This window comes from Eptesicus fuscus, chromosome 5 (genome assembly GCF_027574615.1).
Source record: "Eptesicus fuscus isolate TK198812 chromosome 5, DD_ASM_mEF_20220401, whole genome shotgun sequence".
Taxonomy (NCBI): domain Eukaryota; kingdom Metazoa; phylum Chordata; class Mammalia; order Chiroptera; family Vespertilionidae; genus Eptesicus; species Eptesicus fuscus.
Genome location: NC_072477.1, coordinates 1,465,914 through 1,485,536, shown reverse-complemented (window position 1 = coordinate 1,485,536; position 19,623 = coordinate 1,465,914). Strand labels below are relative to the sequence as shown.

General features: G+C 46.6%; 1 protein-coding gene across 5 annotated transcripts in view; it reads left to right on the top strand.

Moving 5' to 3' along the window:
• Positions 1-11,499: 11,499 nt before the first annotated feature.
• MARK3 (microtubule affinity regulating kinase 3) overlaps positions 11,500-19,623 on the top strand; it is a 91,941-nt gene continuing 83,817 nt past the window's right edge. For all 5 annotated transcript variants that reach the window (XM_028135621.2, XM_028135619.2, XM_008158818.3 and 2 more), the window contains exon 1: positions 11,500-12,117. In XM_028135621.2, the coding sequence (XP_027991422.1) occupies positions 12,067-12,117 (51 nt within the window). In that variant the 5' untranslated portion in view covers positions 11,500-12,066. The remainder of the gene's footprint in view (positions 12,118-19,623) is intronic.

Sequence of the window (19,623 nt, the reverse complement as noted above, 5' to 3'; positions counted from 1 at the left end):
TATTCAAAAACAGATGTTGCTTATTACCTTGAGTCAGTGGCTTTCCTTAGGTCTTTTGTTCCTGATCTGCAACTTGAATTGATTTTAAACTGAAAGGGTCTGCCTTAATGTGATTTCATGAATTCTTTATGGGCACTTAACAAGGGAATTCAGATGTCAAGTATATAGAGATATTGCAGGATTGGTTGCAGACCACCCCAATAAAAGTGAGTTGTAATCATTTTGCTGGTGAAGGGTCTTTACCTTCCTTCGATTTGTAAAAAATCTGTGAAGCGTAGTAAAAATAGGGTATGCTCGTAGTTATTTGCTTTCTAAGAAAGTCTTTTCTGAAGTAGATGAACTTACAAGGTACCAATTTGGGTCCTAAAGGTTTTTTGGGTGGGGAGGGGTGTTCTCTAAATTAGTGTTCAGGGCTTTCTTCCTTGGGGTATGTGAGACTCTGCCCTCTGGGTGGGGGTGGGGGCACATCTGGAAATTGGAAGCTACTCCCTGAAGTTGGGTGCAGTGGGTAGTGAGGAGGAGGAGGCTGCAGGGCCTCATCCTCAAGCCTAAGGCCTGTGGACGGCATGAACCTTACAAACTGCAGGAACAGAATCATATTTGCATCACCCAGCTGCATGAGAGGCAGAGGAGGAGGAGGGTAAGGGCCATCCTGTAGCTGACAGCAGTTGCCATGAGTGCTAGACTGGTCAGACAAGGATGCACTTTAGCCCGGAAAGATTAGGGTCCTCAAGCAGCCTTGGCTATCCCAACAGTGCAGAGTCCTAGATTGGAGGGATTAGCAGGCCCACCCCCAAAAAAGTGAGTTGTAATCATTTTGTTGGTGAAGGGTCCTGACGACAGGTGAGAGAGACTCAGAATTCGAGGCTAACCAAATCTTCCTCTCTTGTACCAGCATCCAGGAGGGTGTCTCTGGAGGCTCGACGCTCCAACTAGCTGAGCCACACCATCCAGGCCTAGTCAAGTACTTTTGATAAAAAGTAACCCTAAGTCAGTAATGGTGAACCGCTGACACGTGTAGCCATTTCTCATGACACGCGGTGCTGAGGCGGCCGCATGCCGAGGATGAAACATTTGCTGCTCTTGAGGATGAAACATTTGCGAAATAATGTTTTTTCCTCAAAGTGACACACTACCCGAGTTATGCTCAGTTTTTTGGCGAAGTTTGACACACCAAGCTCAAAAGGTTGCCCATCACTGCCTTAAGTTGTGGAGCCCATTGGAGGGGGAAAGCTGGAACCTCACTGCACAAGCCTGGCCTTGTTGAGGACCCAGCTTACACCGGCTTCAGCCTTGCATACACATACCAACAAGGGCTTTAGAGATCTGGGCAAGAAGGAACATCCCTTCAGGGCTGCCCACCCGTCTGCTTCTCTGGGTCTCTGTCCATGATCTTCCTGGCACTCTGGAACAAAATTCAACCTCTTCATGACTTCAAGTCTGTTTCTGGTTCCATATGGCCAGTTCTCCAGACTTCCCAATTTACCTTCCTGGGAAGGTGTCTGTAGGCTCCTCTGGTAAATCAACATTTCTGTCAGGTTGATCACTTCCAGCCACCAAGAGGGCTCCTTTGGCAGCTCCAGTCGGCTGTGGCTAAGGGGGCAGGGCGTCACCGGGGATTTGACATATGACTGCCACGGTCTGCCTCACAATAAGGGTTTGTGATCAGGTCAACAGAAACTCCTGGCACTTGGAGACAGAACAAGTTGCTTTCAGTGGAACCTATTTACCCTGATTAGCAGGCTCTGAGGACATCTCAGCACCTTTACAACCAACCAACCAACCAACCAAAGCAAGTGGGTACCTCCCTTCTGTGAGCATCCAGCACTGGGACCCAGATAGTGACATGGGGCCTGACACGGATCTTACAGCCTGGTAGGGAAGGCACAGTTTGCCATTTGGAAGCCACCAGAGGTCCTATGAGCGGTGGTCGTGAACAGTTGTGGTTCGAGTTGAGTGAAAGACTGTCAGGAAAGGTTTCCTGGGGGATGCCTTGTGGAGTCGCTGAGTTAGATACCCTCCGGGCCCCAAATGGGAGAGCCCAACAGACTCAAAAGGAGCATATTGTGTGAAAGGAAATCCCCAGGCTACACAACACACAGGACATCTGGAGAGGGACAAGTTGCACAAAGAGAAGAAGGTGGTTGAACTTTGAGACCTTTGACATACCTAAATGGAGAAGGCCCAGGAGGCAGCTGGATATGAGGATAGAGCTGAAAGTCCTGATTTGGAGGCCGTATCTGTCAAGGCAACAGTAGAGTCTGCTCATAGGAAAGTTTCCATTTCTCCACCAAATACTGCCATCTTTAAGGGCAGGGACAAATCTAATGTCTGCATCCCAAGTCCCTAGAATGGCTTGCACACAGGGGATACCCAGGGAATCACCAAGTGACTGGATAGGTTATGTGTGGATAGAGCCGTGGGTGGGTGAATGAGTAGGTACGTTGGTGGATGGATGGATGTTTGGGTGAATAAATGGATGGGGCATTGGGAGGTGACGGATTTAAAACATGCTTTCCCCTCCAAGCCAATTCATACATAGTTCTAGAAAGAATATATGAGAACCTGGGTCATTTTTCCGTTCCTTTAAATAACTTTTTAAGTATTTATGGAAATGATATATATATTAATTTAGAGCCCATTCTATGTGGCTCAATGGTTGAGCGTCAACCTATGAACCAGGAGGTCACGGTTGAATTCCCGGTCACATGCCTAGATTGTGGACTCGACCCCCAGTAGGGGGCATGCAGGAGGCAGCTGATCAATGATTCTCTTTTCTATTTCTCCCTCCCCCTCTCTGAAGTCAATAAATATATATGTTTTAAATTAGAGTAGGAAAGAAACATCAATAAGCTGCCTCCTGCACATGCTCCAACCACGGATCAAACCCACAACCTGGGCACTTGTCCTGACAGGGAATTGAACCCACTGCTTTCTGGTGGGCTTGGACATCAACCAACTGATCAACACTAGCCAGGGTAGGGCGATGGCGGTGTTTTGTTTTGTATTTTGTTTTTTGTTTTTTTGTATTTTAAGAGCAATGAATAAAACAACCAGGAATCTCCCATGTGTGCATTAAAAGAGCTACACAGAAATTTAGAAAACAATTGTGACTTCTAGCTAAGATTGTTGGTTGAACCCAGTTAGACACCAATCCTGAATCTACAGTAAAATATTAGTAAAAGAGGATTCTGGGAAGAGTCTGAAGCACCAGGAATCTCTCCCCACCTAACTAACAATCGCACTGGTAGAATCTGTCTCTCACGACTATTTTGGAACTTGGGAGTCTAGTGAAGGCTTTCAACTTCCCTGGACAATAGAGTTACAGTTCATTTGGTTAATTTCAGACTCTGGCACAGCAGTAGCTAACCTATTCTCCCCCAACATGCACACAGCTTTCAGGAACTCGTGTGGGCCCCAAAGACCCTTTTGCTGATAAAATGCAGCTTTGGGTAAGTACAAAGAGTAGGGAAGCCATTGTTGCACTTCTCCCCAGTGTTGTGAGCCTGTTCTCAGGCTGAAGTAACTTCTGGGCGATTTAAAGATTGGTGCCCTACTTCCTGCCTCTCTCTTATTTTCACCTTTTGGGAACCAGACATTAAAGACTAGGACATTGACAAGAGCTGCATATGTACGGAAAATTGGAAGCTGGCCACATGCCTGGTGAAAGGCAAAGGCCCAGAGACCTGGGAAGACCTTAAAGTGTATCCTCAGGCTGAGCCTTGGCCCAGACAGCCTATAAAAATAATAGTAATAAATGAAAAACAAATCAGCTGCCCTGGGGGGAAAAGGAGAATCTCCTTTCAAAGTTAACAGATTCAGATGTCCCATGTACAACAATATAACTATACTAGTAGCCCATTTGCAGGAAGAATCCTGCAAGCGGCCGCATGCGCTGCCGCTGCCACCACCGTGCCTGCACCCGTGGGCCACTGCCGCCCGCCCCGCCCGGGCTTTCCCTCTGGTAGCTACCTTGCTTTCCCCTTTTCCTCCCTCTTCTAAGTTGTCTTCAGTCTTCACTCCTCCCTCCCTCAGTGTATGCAAATTAACTGCCATCTTTGTTGGGTAATTTGCATACCCTGATCGGCTGGTGGGCGTGGCTTGGATGTAGCGAAGGTGCTGTCAATTTGCATATTACTATTTTATTAGGTAGGATGACAACAGGGAAAATGGCGCACCAAAGGAAAAAAATCACTGTCCCTGAAAAAGATCTGATAGCAGATCTCACAAAGATTTTAAAACGACCATCCTATTGATACTCAACAAAAGGAAGATGTGGAGAAAGTCAAGACAATATCTGAGCCAAATGGAAATAATTAATAAAGTTAAAAGAAAATTTAAAAATTCTGGAGCTAAAACATGCAATAACAAATGAAAATTTCACCAGAGGGAATCAAGGGCAGAAGGAAAATATCTGGACTTTTAGCTAGGGCAATGGAAATTATTCATTCTGAAGAACAGAAAACGGATGGAAGAAAGGTAAATAGAAAATAGATAGAGCAGAGCCTGAGTAACCTGTAGGACACCACTAAGAAGACCAATGTGTTGTGGGGATCTCAAGAAATAGTGGCAGAAGACTTCCCAAAGTAAACGAAAGATGGGCTCAACAAATTCCATGTCAGATCAACTCAGAGAGTCACACAGAGACACAAACAGATTTTTGAAAGACAATCTTGAAAAAACAATCTTGAAAGCAGCAAGAGGGAAACAACTCATCACATACAGGGATTCCCCTCCCGCCCCCCAACCCCTTAGTAAGATTATCCAATTTCTAGGAAGACAGAAGGTAGTGGTTTAATATACTCAAAATGCCTAAAGAAAAAAAAAAAAGTTACCTGGCCAGTGTATACCAATGGTTGAGCTTTGACCTATGAACCTGGAGGTCACGGTTCGATTCCAGGATTGCAGGCTCAACCCCCAGTAGGGGGCATGCAGGAGGCAGCTGGTCAAAGAATCTCATCATCGATGCTTCTATCGCTCCCTTCCTCTTTGAAATCAATAATAAAAGTAAAAGTGAGGGCCCTAGCTGGTTTGGCTCAGTGGATAGAGTTGGCCTGAGGACTGAAGGATTCTGGGTTTAATTCTAGTCAAGGGCACATGCCGGATTGCAGGCTCAGTCCCCAGTGGGAGGGCATGCAGGAGGGAGAAGATCGATGATTTTCATCATTGATGTTAACTCCCTCTCTCCCTCTCTGAAAGCAATAAAAATACTAATTAAGAAAGGGAAGAATTAAGACATTTTCAGATAAACAAATTGATGAGGTTTGTTGCCTCTAGACCTGCCCTGGAAGGAATGCCCTGCTGGGTGAAAGGACACTAGAGAGTAACTAACTCAAAGCCATGAGAAGAAATAAAGATCCCAATAAAGGTAAATGGGAAATTATAAAAGCTAGTATTATGTTAACAATTGCAACTTTTTGTTTTCTACATGCTTTAGTAAAATTAAGTTGGCATAAATTCAAATTAAAAGTTTTATAACTTTAGGAAGTTAAATGTAATCCCCATGGTAACCACAAAGATAATAGAATATATTAAAGGAAACTGAGAAGATAAGCATTTAATACAAAGTATCAAATAACACAGAAGACTACAGTAATGCAGGTAATGAGAGACAATAAAGCTAGATGGCATATAGCCAAGATTTGGAAGCAGCCCAAGTGTCCAGTAAATGAGTGGATAAAAAACCCACTGGGTGATACACAATGGAATACTACTGTGCCATAAAAAGGGAGAAAATTTTACCCTTTGCCATAGCACAGAGGGACCTGGAGAACATTGTGCTAAGTGAAGTAGACCAGTCATAGACAAATGCCATCTGATTTCACTCATGAGGGATGTAATGGACAATCAAAAGAGAGTTTCATAGATGAGAGTAGGCGGGCAGCTCTGGTGGGGGAATTGAGCAAAAAGAAACTCATGGACATGGACAATAGTGTGATGATGAGTTGCGGGGGGGAGAGGGTTAAAGTGGAGAAGGATATAGAGGGCATTAATGGTGATGGAAAAAAAGGTAAATGGCATATAGATACCAATATAGCGACATAATTAAGTTCCTACTCACCAAGGAATACAAAACCTGACCAGACCTATAACTACTAGGGAGATTAAATCAGAAAAAAATTTACTATATTGCATAAAAATAACGGAAAATTCTGGTAAATTTGATTACAGTAAAATTAAGTTCCAATCTGTTCCTAGTTTGCTGGAAAATTTTAATCGTTTTTCTGCATGTATAGTGTTCATATGATTTTTTTCTCCATCCTAATATTTTGGTGAATTATGTTGATTTTTAAATTGAGTTTCAAGTGTACAATTCTATATACATCATTTGTATATTGCATTGTGTGTCAAATCTCCTGTCGCCATGTATTTGACCCCCTTTACCCTTTGTTACCCCCACCTCTCTTCTCCCTCTGGCAGCCTCCATACTGTTGTCTGTGTCTGAGTTTTTGTTTGCTTGTCTTGTCTTGTGTGTTCATTTGTTGTTTTCAGTTTTACATCCCATATATGAGTAAAATCATACAGTTCTTGACTTTTTCCATCTGATTTATTTCACTTAGCATGATATTCTCAAGATCTATCTATGTTGTCACAAATAACTATTTCATATTTTCTTAGGACTGAGCAGTATTCCATTGTATATATCATGTACCACATCCTCTTTATCTGTCAGCTATCGAAGGACACTGGTTGTTGCCATGTTTTCATTCCCATGTATAAACGCTTCAGATATTTCAATGCTGGATCTTTCAAACAAGTATTGAGCAGGGAATACTTTTTTTTTTTTTTTTTTGTAGAAAAGCAAGTAAGAATTGATTTCAGAAAGGAAGAGAGAGGGAGAGAGAGAGAAACATCAATGATGAGAGAGAATCATTGATCGGCTGCCTCCTGCATGATCTGCCCCCTGCCAGGGGTCAAGCCTGCAACCTGGGCATGTGTCCTGACTGGGAATTGAACTCACAACCTTTCGATGCATGGGACAATACCCAACCCATTGAGCCACACCAGCCAGGGCTTACTGTTCCTTTTCAAGCTTCCTGAGGTGCTTGCTAAGGTCATGAATTCTGGACCATTCTTCTTGTCTGAAAGAATTTGCATAAAACTGAAATATTGTGTTCTTTGACAATTTAGTAAAACTGCTTATAAAACTATTTCAACTTTAATAGTTATAGAACTATTCATTTTCCACTTCTTGGGTAGTTATGTTGTTATAGTTTTCTAGAAATTAATTTTGTATATATTTTCAAAATATTGACACAAATTTGTTGATAATATTTGTGATCTTTTATGAATCTGCAACATCTGTAACCATGTCTTCCTTTATATTTTCTAATGCCTTCCTCATGCTTTCTCTCCTTTATTCTCAGCCAGGCTAGAGTTTTACCTTTTCAACTAGTTTTTTTCAAATAACTGTTTCTTGGTTTTGTTGATCTCATTTTATCTTTGTTCTCTATTTCATTAATTTCTGCCTTTATTTTGTCCTTTTTAAAATTTTAGAGAAGAATGGAGGGAAGAGAGAGAGAGAGAGAGAAGAGAAGCAGTGATGGGGGAGGGAAACATTGATTGGTTGCCTCCTGACGCACCCCGACTAGAGATCGAACCTGCCACCATTTTGGTGTAAGGGTTTACACTCCAACCAACTGAGGCACCAGGCAGGCCTTCGTTTTCCTTTGTGCTTTCTTTGGTATATTGGTGTGTTTTTTTCTAACTACATAATGTTAATACATAGCTTATACATTTTTAGCCCTTTTTTGTATTTAACATACAACAGTATAATTTCCTCTCTAAATACTGCTTTCATTGTATCCCACAACTTCTGATGTGAAGACAGAAATTTTCATTACTATTCAGTTCTACATTTTCTTCTTGATTTCTTTGACCTATAAATTATCCGGGTATATGTGTGTACAGGTTTCTGTTTTTAGGGAAGTTTTGGGGTTTTGTTGTTGTTCGTATGTTTATTTGCCTGCCTTGGGTCCACATTCAAGAGTTTGCTTTACCAGAATCTCTTTTGGGCTTCCCTGGCCACAGAAATCAATTCCTGCTTATTAAGATTCAAGCACATCAATTATTCATCCGAGCTCAGACACATTACACACTGCGAGTCATCCGTGCTCCTGCCCTCTTTGTGAAAGGAGGCTTTGAGTCCGGCAGCCCCACCGGGAGGGCGTGTAGGGGACTCAGGCCTGACTCAGAAGGCCAGCCCTGGACAGCTCATGGCTGAGGTTGCACTGCCGGTACAGAATCCTGTTCTAACGACTTGGTGGGCTCCATGCCGCTCCGCCATGCCCAGCCCTGAGCAGTCCTTGTGAGGTCAGGAGGAGGAGGTTTTGTTCTTCTTTTTCTTTTTAATATATTGATTTCAGAGAGGAAGGGAGAGGGAGAGAGAAACATCAATGATGAGAGAGAATCATTAATCAGCTGCCTCCTGCACGCCTCACATTGGGGATTGATCCTGCAGTCGGCATGTGCCCCAACAGGGAATTGAACCCTGACCTCCTGGTTCATAGGTCGAAGCTCAACCACTGAGCCATGGGGCTGTTGTTGGTTATTTTAAAGGAAAAATGCCCCAGGCTGCTTTGACCATGAATTGTTCTGTCTCTGGGCAGGGAAAGAAGTCAGTCAGAGGTCTCTACCCTGTCCTCTGGGTCACCTCCAGCCTCTAGTCTCCCCTCACGTCAGGGCCAGGGGTGCCTCTGGTTCTCAAGTGTGGGGGTGGGGGGAGGGGAACAGGTTCTGAGGGAGGCTGGGTGGCCTGCGGGTGCTGGGGGGGTAGAGGGACCCGTCCTGGGCATCTGTGGCTGGGGTTGAGGAGGGGCCTCCAGGGTGTCCCCAGATCACAGGGCTACAGGGCCCCTAACCCTCCTACACACCCCCTACTGGAGATTGAGCCCGCAACTCAGGCATGTGCCTCGATCCGGAATTGAACTGTGACTTCCTGGTTCCTGGGTTGACAATCACTGAGCCATGCCTGACTGGACACTTTTTTCTTTTTCTCCTTCAGCTTCTCTTCCGCCTCCTTTTTTTTTTTTTGGCATGTAACAGGCACACCTTGCCTTTCAACCCCAGCTCTTTATAGTACCACTAGAGGCCCAGTGCATGAAATGCGTGCACTGGTAGGGCTCCTAGTGGCTGCCAGCTGCTGGTGGGGGCCTCCCTCCCTCCCCTGGCATGCCCCGCCCCCTGGTTGAACTCCCAAGCGACTTCCCGGTTGAGGGGACAATTTGTATACTATGCTTTTATTATATAGGATGATGTCTTCACATAAGTGTAATGAAAAGCTCAAAGTGTTACTTTAATTCTCGACTTTATGAAAACCAGAAGCCTCGTGAATGAGGACGTGTCCGCTGAATCTCCTACCTGTTGGCATTCACTGACTAATTACTCGTATTGAGTGTGACTCCAATGAGAAACCATGTAGGTGGAGACCTCATTCCCTGCACCCTGCCAGAGGCCGAGGCCCTATGGGTCCTGCCGGTGTTTCCCGGCTGACCTCGTGGACATTGCTGTCATCCGCGCAGAACGGAGTGCCACGCTGTGACCAAACCTGGCCTGGCTCCTGCCTAACCCTCCAGGCTCACCTCTCATCCTGCTGACATGGATGCACACCGCCATGTTGTTCCTCATCTCTGTGCCCCTGGCCAGGCCATCCTGCTGCTCGGACTGCCCTCTCACTCCTCACCGGGCTGGCTGCTCGTGCTTTTATTTTTTAAAAATATATTTTATTGTTTTTTTACAGAGAGGAAGGGAGAGGGATAGAGAGAGAAACATCAATCAGCTGCCTCCTGCACACTCCCCACTGTGGGGATGTGCCCGCAACCAAGGTAAATGCCCTTGACCGGAATCGAACCTGGAGCTCTTGAGTCCGAAGGCTGGGGCTCTATCCACTGAGCCAAACCGGTTAGGGCTGGCTGCTCATGCTTTTTAGACTCGGCAGAAACACCTCTTTTCAGGGAGGGCCAAATACCCCTGTTGGGGCTCCCAAAATCTTGTGCTAAGCCACTTTTCAGTTGAATTGTATGACATACATTTAACGAGAATTCAAACATTTCTGCTTGGCAGAAGAGGGAGAAAGACAATAACATTTTATTTTTTATAGGAAAAGATGGAAATTTATTGAGAAACAAGCAGACTCGCACGTGGGGAGGGGGAGAGAGTCCCGACAATAACATTGTAAACTGGCTGCCCTGGGCCTGGTGAGCACTTGCCAGAGAGAGGGAGATGGACGCCTCTCTTGCATCTCAGTCCTCACGTTTTTACGTTGGGAACATGTCCTCCCGGGAGATGAGTCTGGTGTTGAAAGACGGGTGTTTCACAGCAGGAAACGTCCTAGACGGTTCACGTGCGGAGGACAAAAGAGAAAAAGTAAAACAGGATATACCCATCACAAGGGCTTATGCCTTAGGAAGTTTTAAGATACCGGTTCAAATCCCAGCTCTGCAGTGCAGCTTGGGTACGTTGGTCAAGTCACTGTTACCTGTTTAGACTTCACATCGCAAGGTGTGCCTGCCCATCTTACAGGGTTACCCCGAGGCCTAAATGAGGCAACAATGTAATGGACCCACAAGGCAGACTCTCGGGGACAGTTCATGTTGCTCCAACCCCTACGGATCCATCTCCTTCCTCAGAACCCTGCACCAATGGACTCCACCCCGCTGGCCAGCCTCTGGGCAGGGCCCCGGGCACGTGCGGCGGAGAGGGGACAAGGAAGGGTTCCAGGGGAGGGAGCGTTTCCAGCGTCCCAGGCTCAAGCGTCCACTGAGCTCAGTCCCAGCTGGGACCGGGGATGCCTCCAGCGCGCCAACAGCCACACCCTGGCGTGTTAGAACCCCCGGGGGCATTTAGGAACTGGTCCCCGCGTGTTTCTAGGGCTTTGCTCCCCCTGCCCCCTAACCTCCTTAAGGCACCGGTATCGCACCCTTCCTTCCCAATGGCATTCAGCTGGGTCTCGGTCCACCTTCCTCCAGACAGCGAGCTCCCGCAGAGCAGGACGCGCCCGCTGCCATCCGGATGCCGAGCCCAGCCCGGCTGCTCGGAGCCAGAGGCAGGAAGGGCGACTGAGTCCTCCACTCCCGGGTCAGCGTCGATGATGCAGGGGCCCGGCACCTCCCCGCCGCCCCGGCCTTATCATCGCTGCCGGGACTCGGTTCGGGGCCGCACGGTCCGGGGCAGCTTTCCCACAGAGCAGGCCCTCGGTCAACACTGTAAATGCCAACCCGGTGATGGCACTCAGGCCGCCGCCCAGGGCCTTAGCCGGCTCTTTCGGGGGTGCCCGCGTGCTCTGGACGCTGGGAACCTGCCGCCCGCCCGGACCTGTCGGACCCGCCAGCCCTTCCCGGCCTAGAGCCGCCCCCGGGGCCCGGGGCAGGACCAAGTCTCTCCTAGCAACAGTAGCCGGCCGGCTTCCTCGGCCGCGCTGATTGGCCGGACTCCGGGAGGCAGCGGTGTCGTCACTTCCGGCCCCCGGAGGCAGCAGAGGAAGCCGTCGGGCGGCCATCTTGAGTCTGTGAGGCTCGGAGGTGCGGGCAGCGGCGGCAGCGCCGGCGACCAGCAGGCGGAGGCTGAGGCGGAAAGCGAGCCGGAGCGAGACGAGCAGCTGGGCGCAGGCACCGCCTCCACAGTCCCGTCCATGGTCGGCGCCCGCAGGCCGCGGCGGCCTGTCTCGCGCTCCATCTCCTGCACATCCTCCTCCGCCTTCTCGGGGGCCGCCGGCGGCGCTGTCTGGAGGCCCGGGCACTGAAACCCGCGGAGCGACGGGCGGAGGAGGCGGCGAGGGGCTCCGGACCCACGGGGTGCCCTGAGGCGCGGGGACGCCAGCGCCCGCAGTCCGCTGCCGCCGGCCCGGCCCCGCCACCGCCGCCCGCGGGGCTCCTCGGCGCGGCCGCCGGGGCCGGGGGAGCATGACCGCCGGGACCCTCCGGGGGACGGCCAGGACCCGGCCCGGGATCTAGACGGCGTGGGGGAGGGGAGCCGCCCTCCCGCGGCGCCGCTCCAGGACGCCGTCGCCGGCCGGGGCCGTGCTGTGTTGTTTCCTCCTCGCGTTGTGCGGCCCTGAAGTGAAGGAAGATGTCCACGAGGACCCCGTTGCCTACGGTGAATGAACGGGACACTGAGAACGTGAGTAACTCGGACGCTCTCGCTGCTCCCCGGCCCGCAGCGCCCTGAGAGAGTGGGCAGGCCGGGCCGGCGGGCGGCCCGTTTCCTGGGGAGGACCCGGGGAGGGCCGCCGTGAGGCGCCTGTGGCCGCAGCCCGGCCCGCCCGCCCGCGGGGTCCGGAGGCCGCAGGTCGCGCCGCGGGGGACCCGAGTGTGCGCCCCGTCTCTGCCGGGTGTAGCGCCGATTTTAACCGAACTCCTTTCAAATTGGGCAGGCAGCTCTCGAGGGGCTGTCCGCCGGTGGTGCTGATGAAAAGGAACCGACCGGGTCAAGCGGACTGTCCTTTGTGCGTCGTTCTTTCAGATTGTCCGGGACTGAGGTTAGCGGGTCACTCACACCAAGTGGCCGCCGAGGGTCCGGAGCTGGGCCGAGAGAAGGTCCCCGAGAGGGCGGCGCGGGCGCGGTGGCGGGAGCGCCTCGGCAGGCAGGTGTGTGGCAAGGCTGCCCGCTCACTGCCCGAAAGAGGGGGGCTCGCATCCCTGCTGCTATCAGCGGAGCCTCGGGTTTTGTTCACGACCCCTTTTGAAAAGGCCGCGAGCAGCATTTTTAGGGAATGACAACTTGGGGCCGAGTTTCCGAACTCTTCTCTTCGGGCTCAGAGCTGTCCCAGCCCAGCTGTGTGGTTCTGTACAGCATCGCCGCCAAAGTCACCCGGAGAGAAACTTCACCGGGCTCTCACTGTCAGGTTATGAGGTCATTCCTGGCAGGAAAATGCTGTCACGTAGGAAAAAGCTTTGGCTGTGCCCGTGTCCCTGATTTCAGTAACGTCCCCGGGACCCGGGGCCGGTGGGATCAGATGCCTTCACTGTCAGTGCCGCTGCTTTGCTGGGTAGCTGGCAGGTGACCCGCTCTGGGCACCAGAGCTTGGTGGGAAGCGTCCCGCAGCAGGACGGTCATGTGTGGTGGTCCAGGCCCTCTCACCAGGTCCGTCAGTGGTACAGCGGTACCTTCTTTACCCGGGACGGGTTAGGAGATTCCACAAAGAGCAACAGAAAGTGGTGAGACTGGGGGAGTCAGTGAGTTCGTTTTCTTGTAGACCTTTTGAACCAATTTCTGACTTGCTCAGCCTGTTCTTTGACTACTCTTTGTGGAACAAGCAAAAAAGTGAGTTAACTTTAATTATTGACTTTCATTCAGAGAAGCAAAATATGACATTGGGCCAGAGCAAGTGCCCCGTACTTTCTAAATAAACTGAAGCCAAATAGGTATCATCATCACAGACTTGTGATAATGAAGGATTTACACCCAGTGAGTCTTTTCCTCCTTCTCTGGTGAATTTGTTGAATTATGCTGTAATTTTTTGTGTGTCATTACAAATTGCTAACTTTATTCTTTTTTTTTTAATTATTTTTTAAAATATATTTTTATTGATTTCAGAGAGGAAGGGAGAGGGAGAGAGAAATAGAAACATCAGTGATGAGAGAGATTCTTTGATTGGCTGCCTCCTGCACACCCCTTACTGGGGATTGAGCTGGCAACTTGGGCATGTGCCCTTGACAGGAATTGAACCTGGGACCCTTCAGTCCGCAGGCCCATGCTCTATCCACAAACCAGCTAGGGCGCTAACTTTATTCTTTAAAAACAATGTAGAGTATGAAGAGTGCCTTTATTCTCATGGAATGTATTTAAAATTGAATTTCTGACAGTGTTACAATCAGAGGATTGTAGCACGTCATGTGTTAATTTATCATGCCCTGTTCCATTTTTAACTCGGGTATTGGCATGTTCTGGAAGTACTTGGGTATCTTTTACAGTGCGGTGCCCTTGTTGTCAGTGTTACACATCTGGCATATACCATATTATTTACCTACCATCACTGAACTGCTGCTAAATATTAGACTTCTTGCCAGTTGAGTAATGAGGGTACAGAATGAATGGGAGCCCTCAGTCTGTTGAGCAGCTCATTTGCTAAAGTCAGGTTTATTGAGATAGATCATACACTCTTATGTATAGTTCGATGAATTTTTTAGCAATAATTGCGCCTCGGATAAACCTCATTGGCTATGATACTGCCACTCTGCAAAGCTAGTTTAATGAATTTTGACGAATGTATAGCCATGTAACCACTATCACAGACAAGATATAGCTTTTCCATTGCCCCAAAATGTTCCTTATGGCCCTTTACAGTCAATCCCCTCTGCCTTTCCCTAGCCCCTGGCAACCATGGATCTGTTATTTGTCCTTAACAGTTTTACTTTTTCTAGAATCATATATAATAAAAGGCTAATATGCAAATCGACCAAACGGCAGAACAACCAGTCCTTATGATGTGCACTGACCACCAGGGGGCAGACGCTCAACGCAGGAGCTGCCCTCTGGTGGTCAGTATGCTCCCACAGGGGGAGTGCTGCTCAGCCAGAAGCCCGGCTCATGGCTGGCCAGGGCAACAGTGGTGGCAGGAGGTAAGGAACGAGGGGTCCCAGACTGTGAGAGCCCGGGACTGCAAGAGAGATGTCTGACTGCTGGACCTCCAGGAGGTCCCAGACTGTGAGAGGGCGCAGGCCGGGCTGAGGCGTCCCCCCTCCCTCCAGTGCACGATTTTCGTGTACCGGGCCTCTAGTGTTACATCAATGGAATCCAAGCCTATACAGTCTGTGTCTGGCATCTTTCACTTAGCATAACACTTTTGAGGTTGATTCATGTTTACTAGTATGTGTGTGCCAGTGGTTCATTATTTGGATATACCAGATTTTTAAAATCCTTTCACCAATTGATGGGCATTTTGATTATTATGTATAGAACAGCATTGTCTTTCTATTTTGTAAAAAGACTTCCCATTTTGTTTACCCTCCAAATTTTATTTAAATGTTTAAATTAAATGTATTGGGGTAACACTGGGTAATAACATTTATAAATTCCAGTAATACAACTTTGTAACATGACATCTGTATACTTCACTATGTGCTCACCTCCAGAAGTCTGCTTCTTCCATTACCATATAATATAGTTGACCTCCTTTACCCTCATTGTCTACCTACCCACCTTCCCCTCTGGTAACCACCATTCTGTTGTCTGTGTCTGTGAGTTTGTTTGTTTTGTTTGTTCATTTGTTGCTTTTTGTTTATTATCCCACATGAGTGAAATCATAAGATTCTTGTCCTTTTCCTTCTGACTTAGTTCACTTAGCATAATCCTTTTAAGATACATCCATGTTGTTGCAAATTTATTTAAATTTTAAATAATTACATAAATTGAGATAAGAATGTTGCCTATTGGTTAAGAATAATAAAAGGCAGATAATTTGTTATGAAAATATTATCTTCATTCTTGTCTACTATATTTTCTTTTTCTTTCTTTAGCTTTTGTTTTTTGTTAAACCTCACCTGAGGATATTTTTCCATTGATTTTTTATTTTTTTATTTTTTTTTAGGGAGAGTGGAAGAGAGGGAAAGACAGAGAGAAACATCGATGTGAGAGAAACACATCGATTGGTTGCCCCCTGTACAAGCCCTGACCAGGGCCCAGGCTAGGGAGGAGCCTGCAACCAAGGTATGTCCCCTTGACCGGAATCGAACCTGGGACCCTTTGATCTGCAGGCTGACGCTCTATCCACTGAGCCAAACAGGCTAGGGCTTCATTTTTTTTTCAAATGTGAATATCCACTTCATAGCTCAAAGGACTAGTCAGACAACCTGATACAATGAGGATGCTGAGGCTCAGATAGGTCACGGCTGCTTGTGACCTCTGACTATTTTAGTAGCAGAACCTCTACTAAGTCCTAGTTTTCCAGCTCAGTCCCCTCTGCTTTGTTGTGTATCAGGCTATTTCCCAAAAGCTTATGTACTGACTAGAGGCCCGGTGCACGAAATTCATGCACAGGTAGGGTTCCTAGGCCTGGCCGGCTATCAGGGCCAATCGGGGCCTTCCTTTGCCAGCTGCCTGCTGGGGCCTTCCTTCGTTTTGGCCGCCCCCTGGTAGTCAGCACACGTCATAGCAACTGATCAAATTCCAGTCTCCCAGTCAAACTCCTGAGGGGACACTTTGCATATTAGCCTTTTATATAGAGATAGATAGATAGATAGATAGATAGATAGATAGATTACTCAACTAGGAAGATATAGTTGTACCAATACAGAGTATAATTAAGACTTAAAAGTGTTTTGTTGCCCTGGCTGGTGTTGCTCAGTTGGTTGGGGCATTGTCGCATACACTGAAATTGTATTCTAGGTTTGATTCTAGGTCAGGTTGGGGGTTCGATTCCTCATCTGAGTTTGGGAGGCAACTCATTAATGTTTTTCTCTCCCTCTCCCTTTCTCTCTCTAAAATTAATAAAAACATATCCTCCAGTGAGAATGGGGAAAAAAGTTTTGTTATGAAAAATTTCAAACAAGTAAGTAGAGAAAGTTTAATAAGTATTTGTCAGTGATTGTCTTCTGGGGACAGTTTGGCCCTCCAGTGGACGTTTGGCAGTGTCTGGAGGCACTCGTAGTTGTCACCCTGCAGAGGGTGCTAGTAACCAGGAATGCTGCTAAACATTTTACAATACACAAGATGGTACCCCTTCTCTCTAAGAACTCCCTGGCCCAAAATGTCAGTAGTGCCAGGATTGAGAAACGCTGGTATGTAGTTAGCCCCCCATGTACTCAACAGCTCAATGGCCAGTCTTTAAAAAAAAAAAAAAATATGTATATATATATATATATATATATATATATATATTTATTGATTTCAGAGAGGGAGAGGGATAGAGAGATAAAAACATCAATGATGAGAGAGAATCATTGGTTGGCTGCCTCCTGCCAACTGGGGATTGAGCCTGCAACGGGGCAGGTTCCCTTGACCTAAATTGAACCTGGGACCCTTCAGTCTGCAGGCCGATGCTCTATCCACTGAGCCAAACCAGCCAGGGCATCAATGCAAGCCTTAATTTCATTTGTTCTCTCCCCAAGAAGCAAATTCAATACATTTTATAATTTCATCTCTAAAGCTTTTAGAAGAAATAAAGCTTATTTTTAAAAAGTAATCATAATCCAGTTATCATAATTTCTTAATATTGAATATCTAGTCAGTGTTCGAATTTCCTCAATTGTCTACTTTGTAAACACTGTTCAAATTAGAATCCATATTTGGTCCATCAATTACAGTTGGCTAAGATGTGAAATAAGATGTTCTTTAAAAATTTTTGTTGATTTTTTTTTTTTTTAAGAGAAGAAGGGAAAGGTATAGAGAGAAATTAGGCTGCCTCCTTTAGGCCCCTCCTGGGGATAGAACCCACAACCTGGGCATGTGCCCTGACTGGGAATCAAAGCGTCATATGACCTCTTGGTTCCTGGGTTGACATTCAACCATTGAGCCACACTGGCCAGGCTGAAATAAGATGCTTTTTAACGTCAGTAAAAAGTTTGCATTTTAATTTATGTTCTACAGTTGGTTTGTATAGGCCCATGGACAAATCCTGTTTGTATACTGGTAAAACTAGAAATGTATTTTTCACTTAAGTTTCAAAGTGTGTGACACTTAGTAAGCATGGGTTATTTGCCAAAGTACCCAAGGGCTTTGCCAATTATTTAACAGCTCCCAGTGTGTGCACCATGTACTTATTATTAATTAATACAAACAATCATCATAATTTCTTATCTCTGTGAAATAGGTAAACTGATGGTGTTATTGTCTAGCCAGCTATTGGTTATATGAGATTACTATTAACCTGTTCAAATTTGAGTACCTACTCTGTGTATTACACTGTGCCATAGAGGATATACCTAGGAATCATATTGCTCTTTCGGACTTCCAGTTCCTGTTGATCAAGGTACCCTCAGCTAAACTCTCAAACTGGAGCAAACACCAGAATCACCTGGAGGGCTTGTTAAGGTACTGATTGCTGGACCCCACCCCAGACCTTGATTCTACTTTTGGGCCCTTGAGTTTTCATTTCTTTTTTTTTTTTCTTTTGTTAATCCTCACCCAAGGATATTTTTTCTATTAATTTTTAGAGAGAATGGAAGGGAGGGGTAGAGATAGAGAGAGATAAACATTGATATGAAAGAGACATACCGATTAGGTACGTACCCTTGACAGGAATCAAACCTGAGACCCTTCAGTTTGCGGGCCAACACCCTAACCACTGATCAAAATCAGCTAGGGCTTGAATTTTCATTTCTAACAAGTTCTAGGTGAAGTAGATGCTACAGGTCCAGAAACTACACTTTAAGAATTGCTGCCTTAGTATTCAGTGAAGGCTTGCCAATTAAACATACTCTTTTAGATTAGTTTGTGACTATAGAAAGATTTCCAGTAGAGGCAATAAAATTTTCTGATTCCATGATTTTTTAAAATTGGTTCTTTGTAAGAAAGTGTGGTTGTGGAGAATAAAAATAGTTACTCTTTGTTGGTCACTTAGTTTACTTACATCAGGCAGTAGTACTAAATACTTCATATAGTATTTCATTTAAAATATCTATTATTTCATTTAATCTGCTTTTTAAAAACATATATATTTTTATTGATTTTAGGGAGGAAGGGAGAGTGAGATAGAAACATCAGTGATGAGAGAAAATCATTGATCGGCTGCCTCCTACATTGACCCTACACTGGGGATTGAGTCTGCAACCCAGCCATGTCCCTGACCAGGAATTAAATCGTGATCTCCTGGTTCATAGGTCTACACTCAGCTACTGAGCCACACTGGCTGGGCTCCATTGATTTTTAGACTGAGTGGAAGGGAGGGGAAGAGATAGAGAGAAACATCTATGTGAAAGAGACACATCAATTAATTGCCTCCCGAATGTACCCCGATCAGGGCCAGGGATTAAGCCTGCAACCAAGGTATGTGCCCTGGTCCGAAATCGAACCTGGGACCCTTCAGCCTGAGGGCCGATGCTCTATCCACTGAGCCAAACTGGCTAGGGCTGTTGATTGATTTTAGAGCGAGAGGAAGGCAGAGAAAAGGGGGAGGTGGGAAGGGAAATATTAATTGGTTGCCTCCGTACTCGTTCCCAACTGGGGATCGAATCTGCAGTCTAGGTATGTGCCCTGACCAGGAATCAGCCTGCAACCTTTTTAAAATATATATATATTTTATTGATTTTCTTACAGAGAGGAAGGGAGAGTGATAGAGAGTTAGAAACATTGATGAGAGAGAAACATCGATCAGCTGCCTCCTGCACACCTCCCACTGGGGATGTGCCCGCAACCAAGGTACATGCCCTTGACCGGAATCAAACCTGGGACCCTTCAGTCCACAGGCCGACGTTCTATCCACTGAGCCTAACGGGTTAGGCCAGCCTGCAACCTTTTTGGTGTATGGGACAATACTCCAGCCAACTGAGCCACCCAGCTGGGGCCAAGAATTAACATTTTTATTTGGTCAGTGTTTGGGAAAGATCTTACAGACTTCAAGTTGAGGGTCAGCTTCATTTCTTCTGTATGTAAATTTGGTGTAGGTGGAAATTTGTAGTGAGTAGAATATTAGCCATTTTGATTATTTGTGTAGCACATGATTATATTGTAATTACTTATGAGACTTAT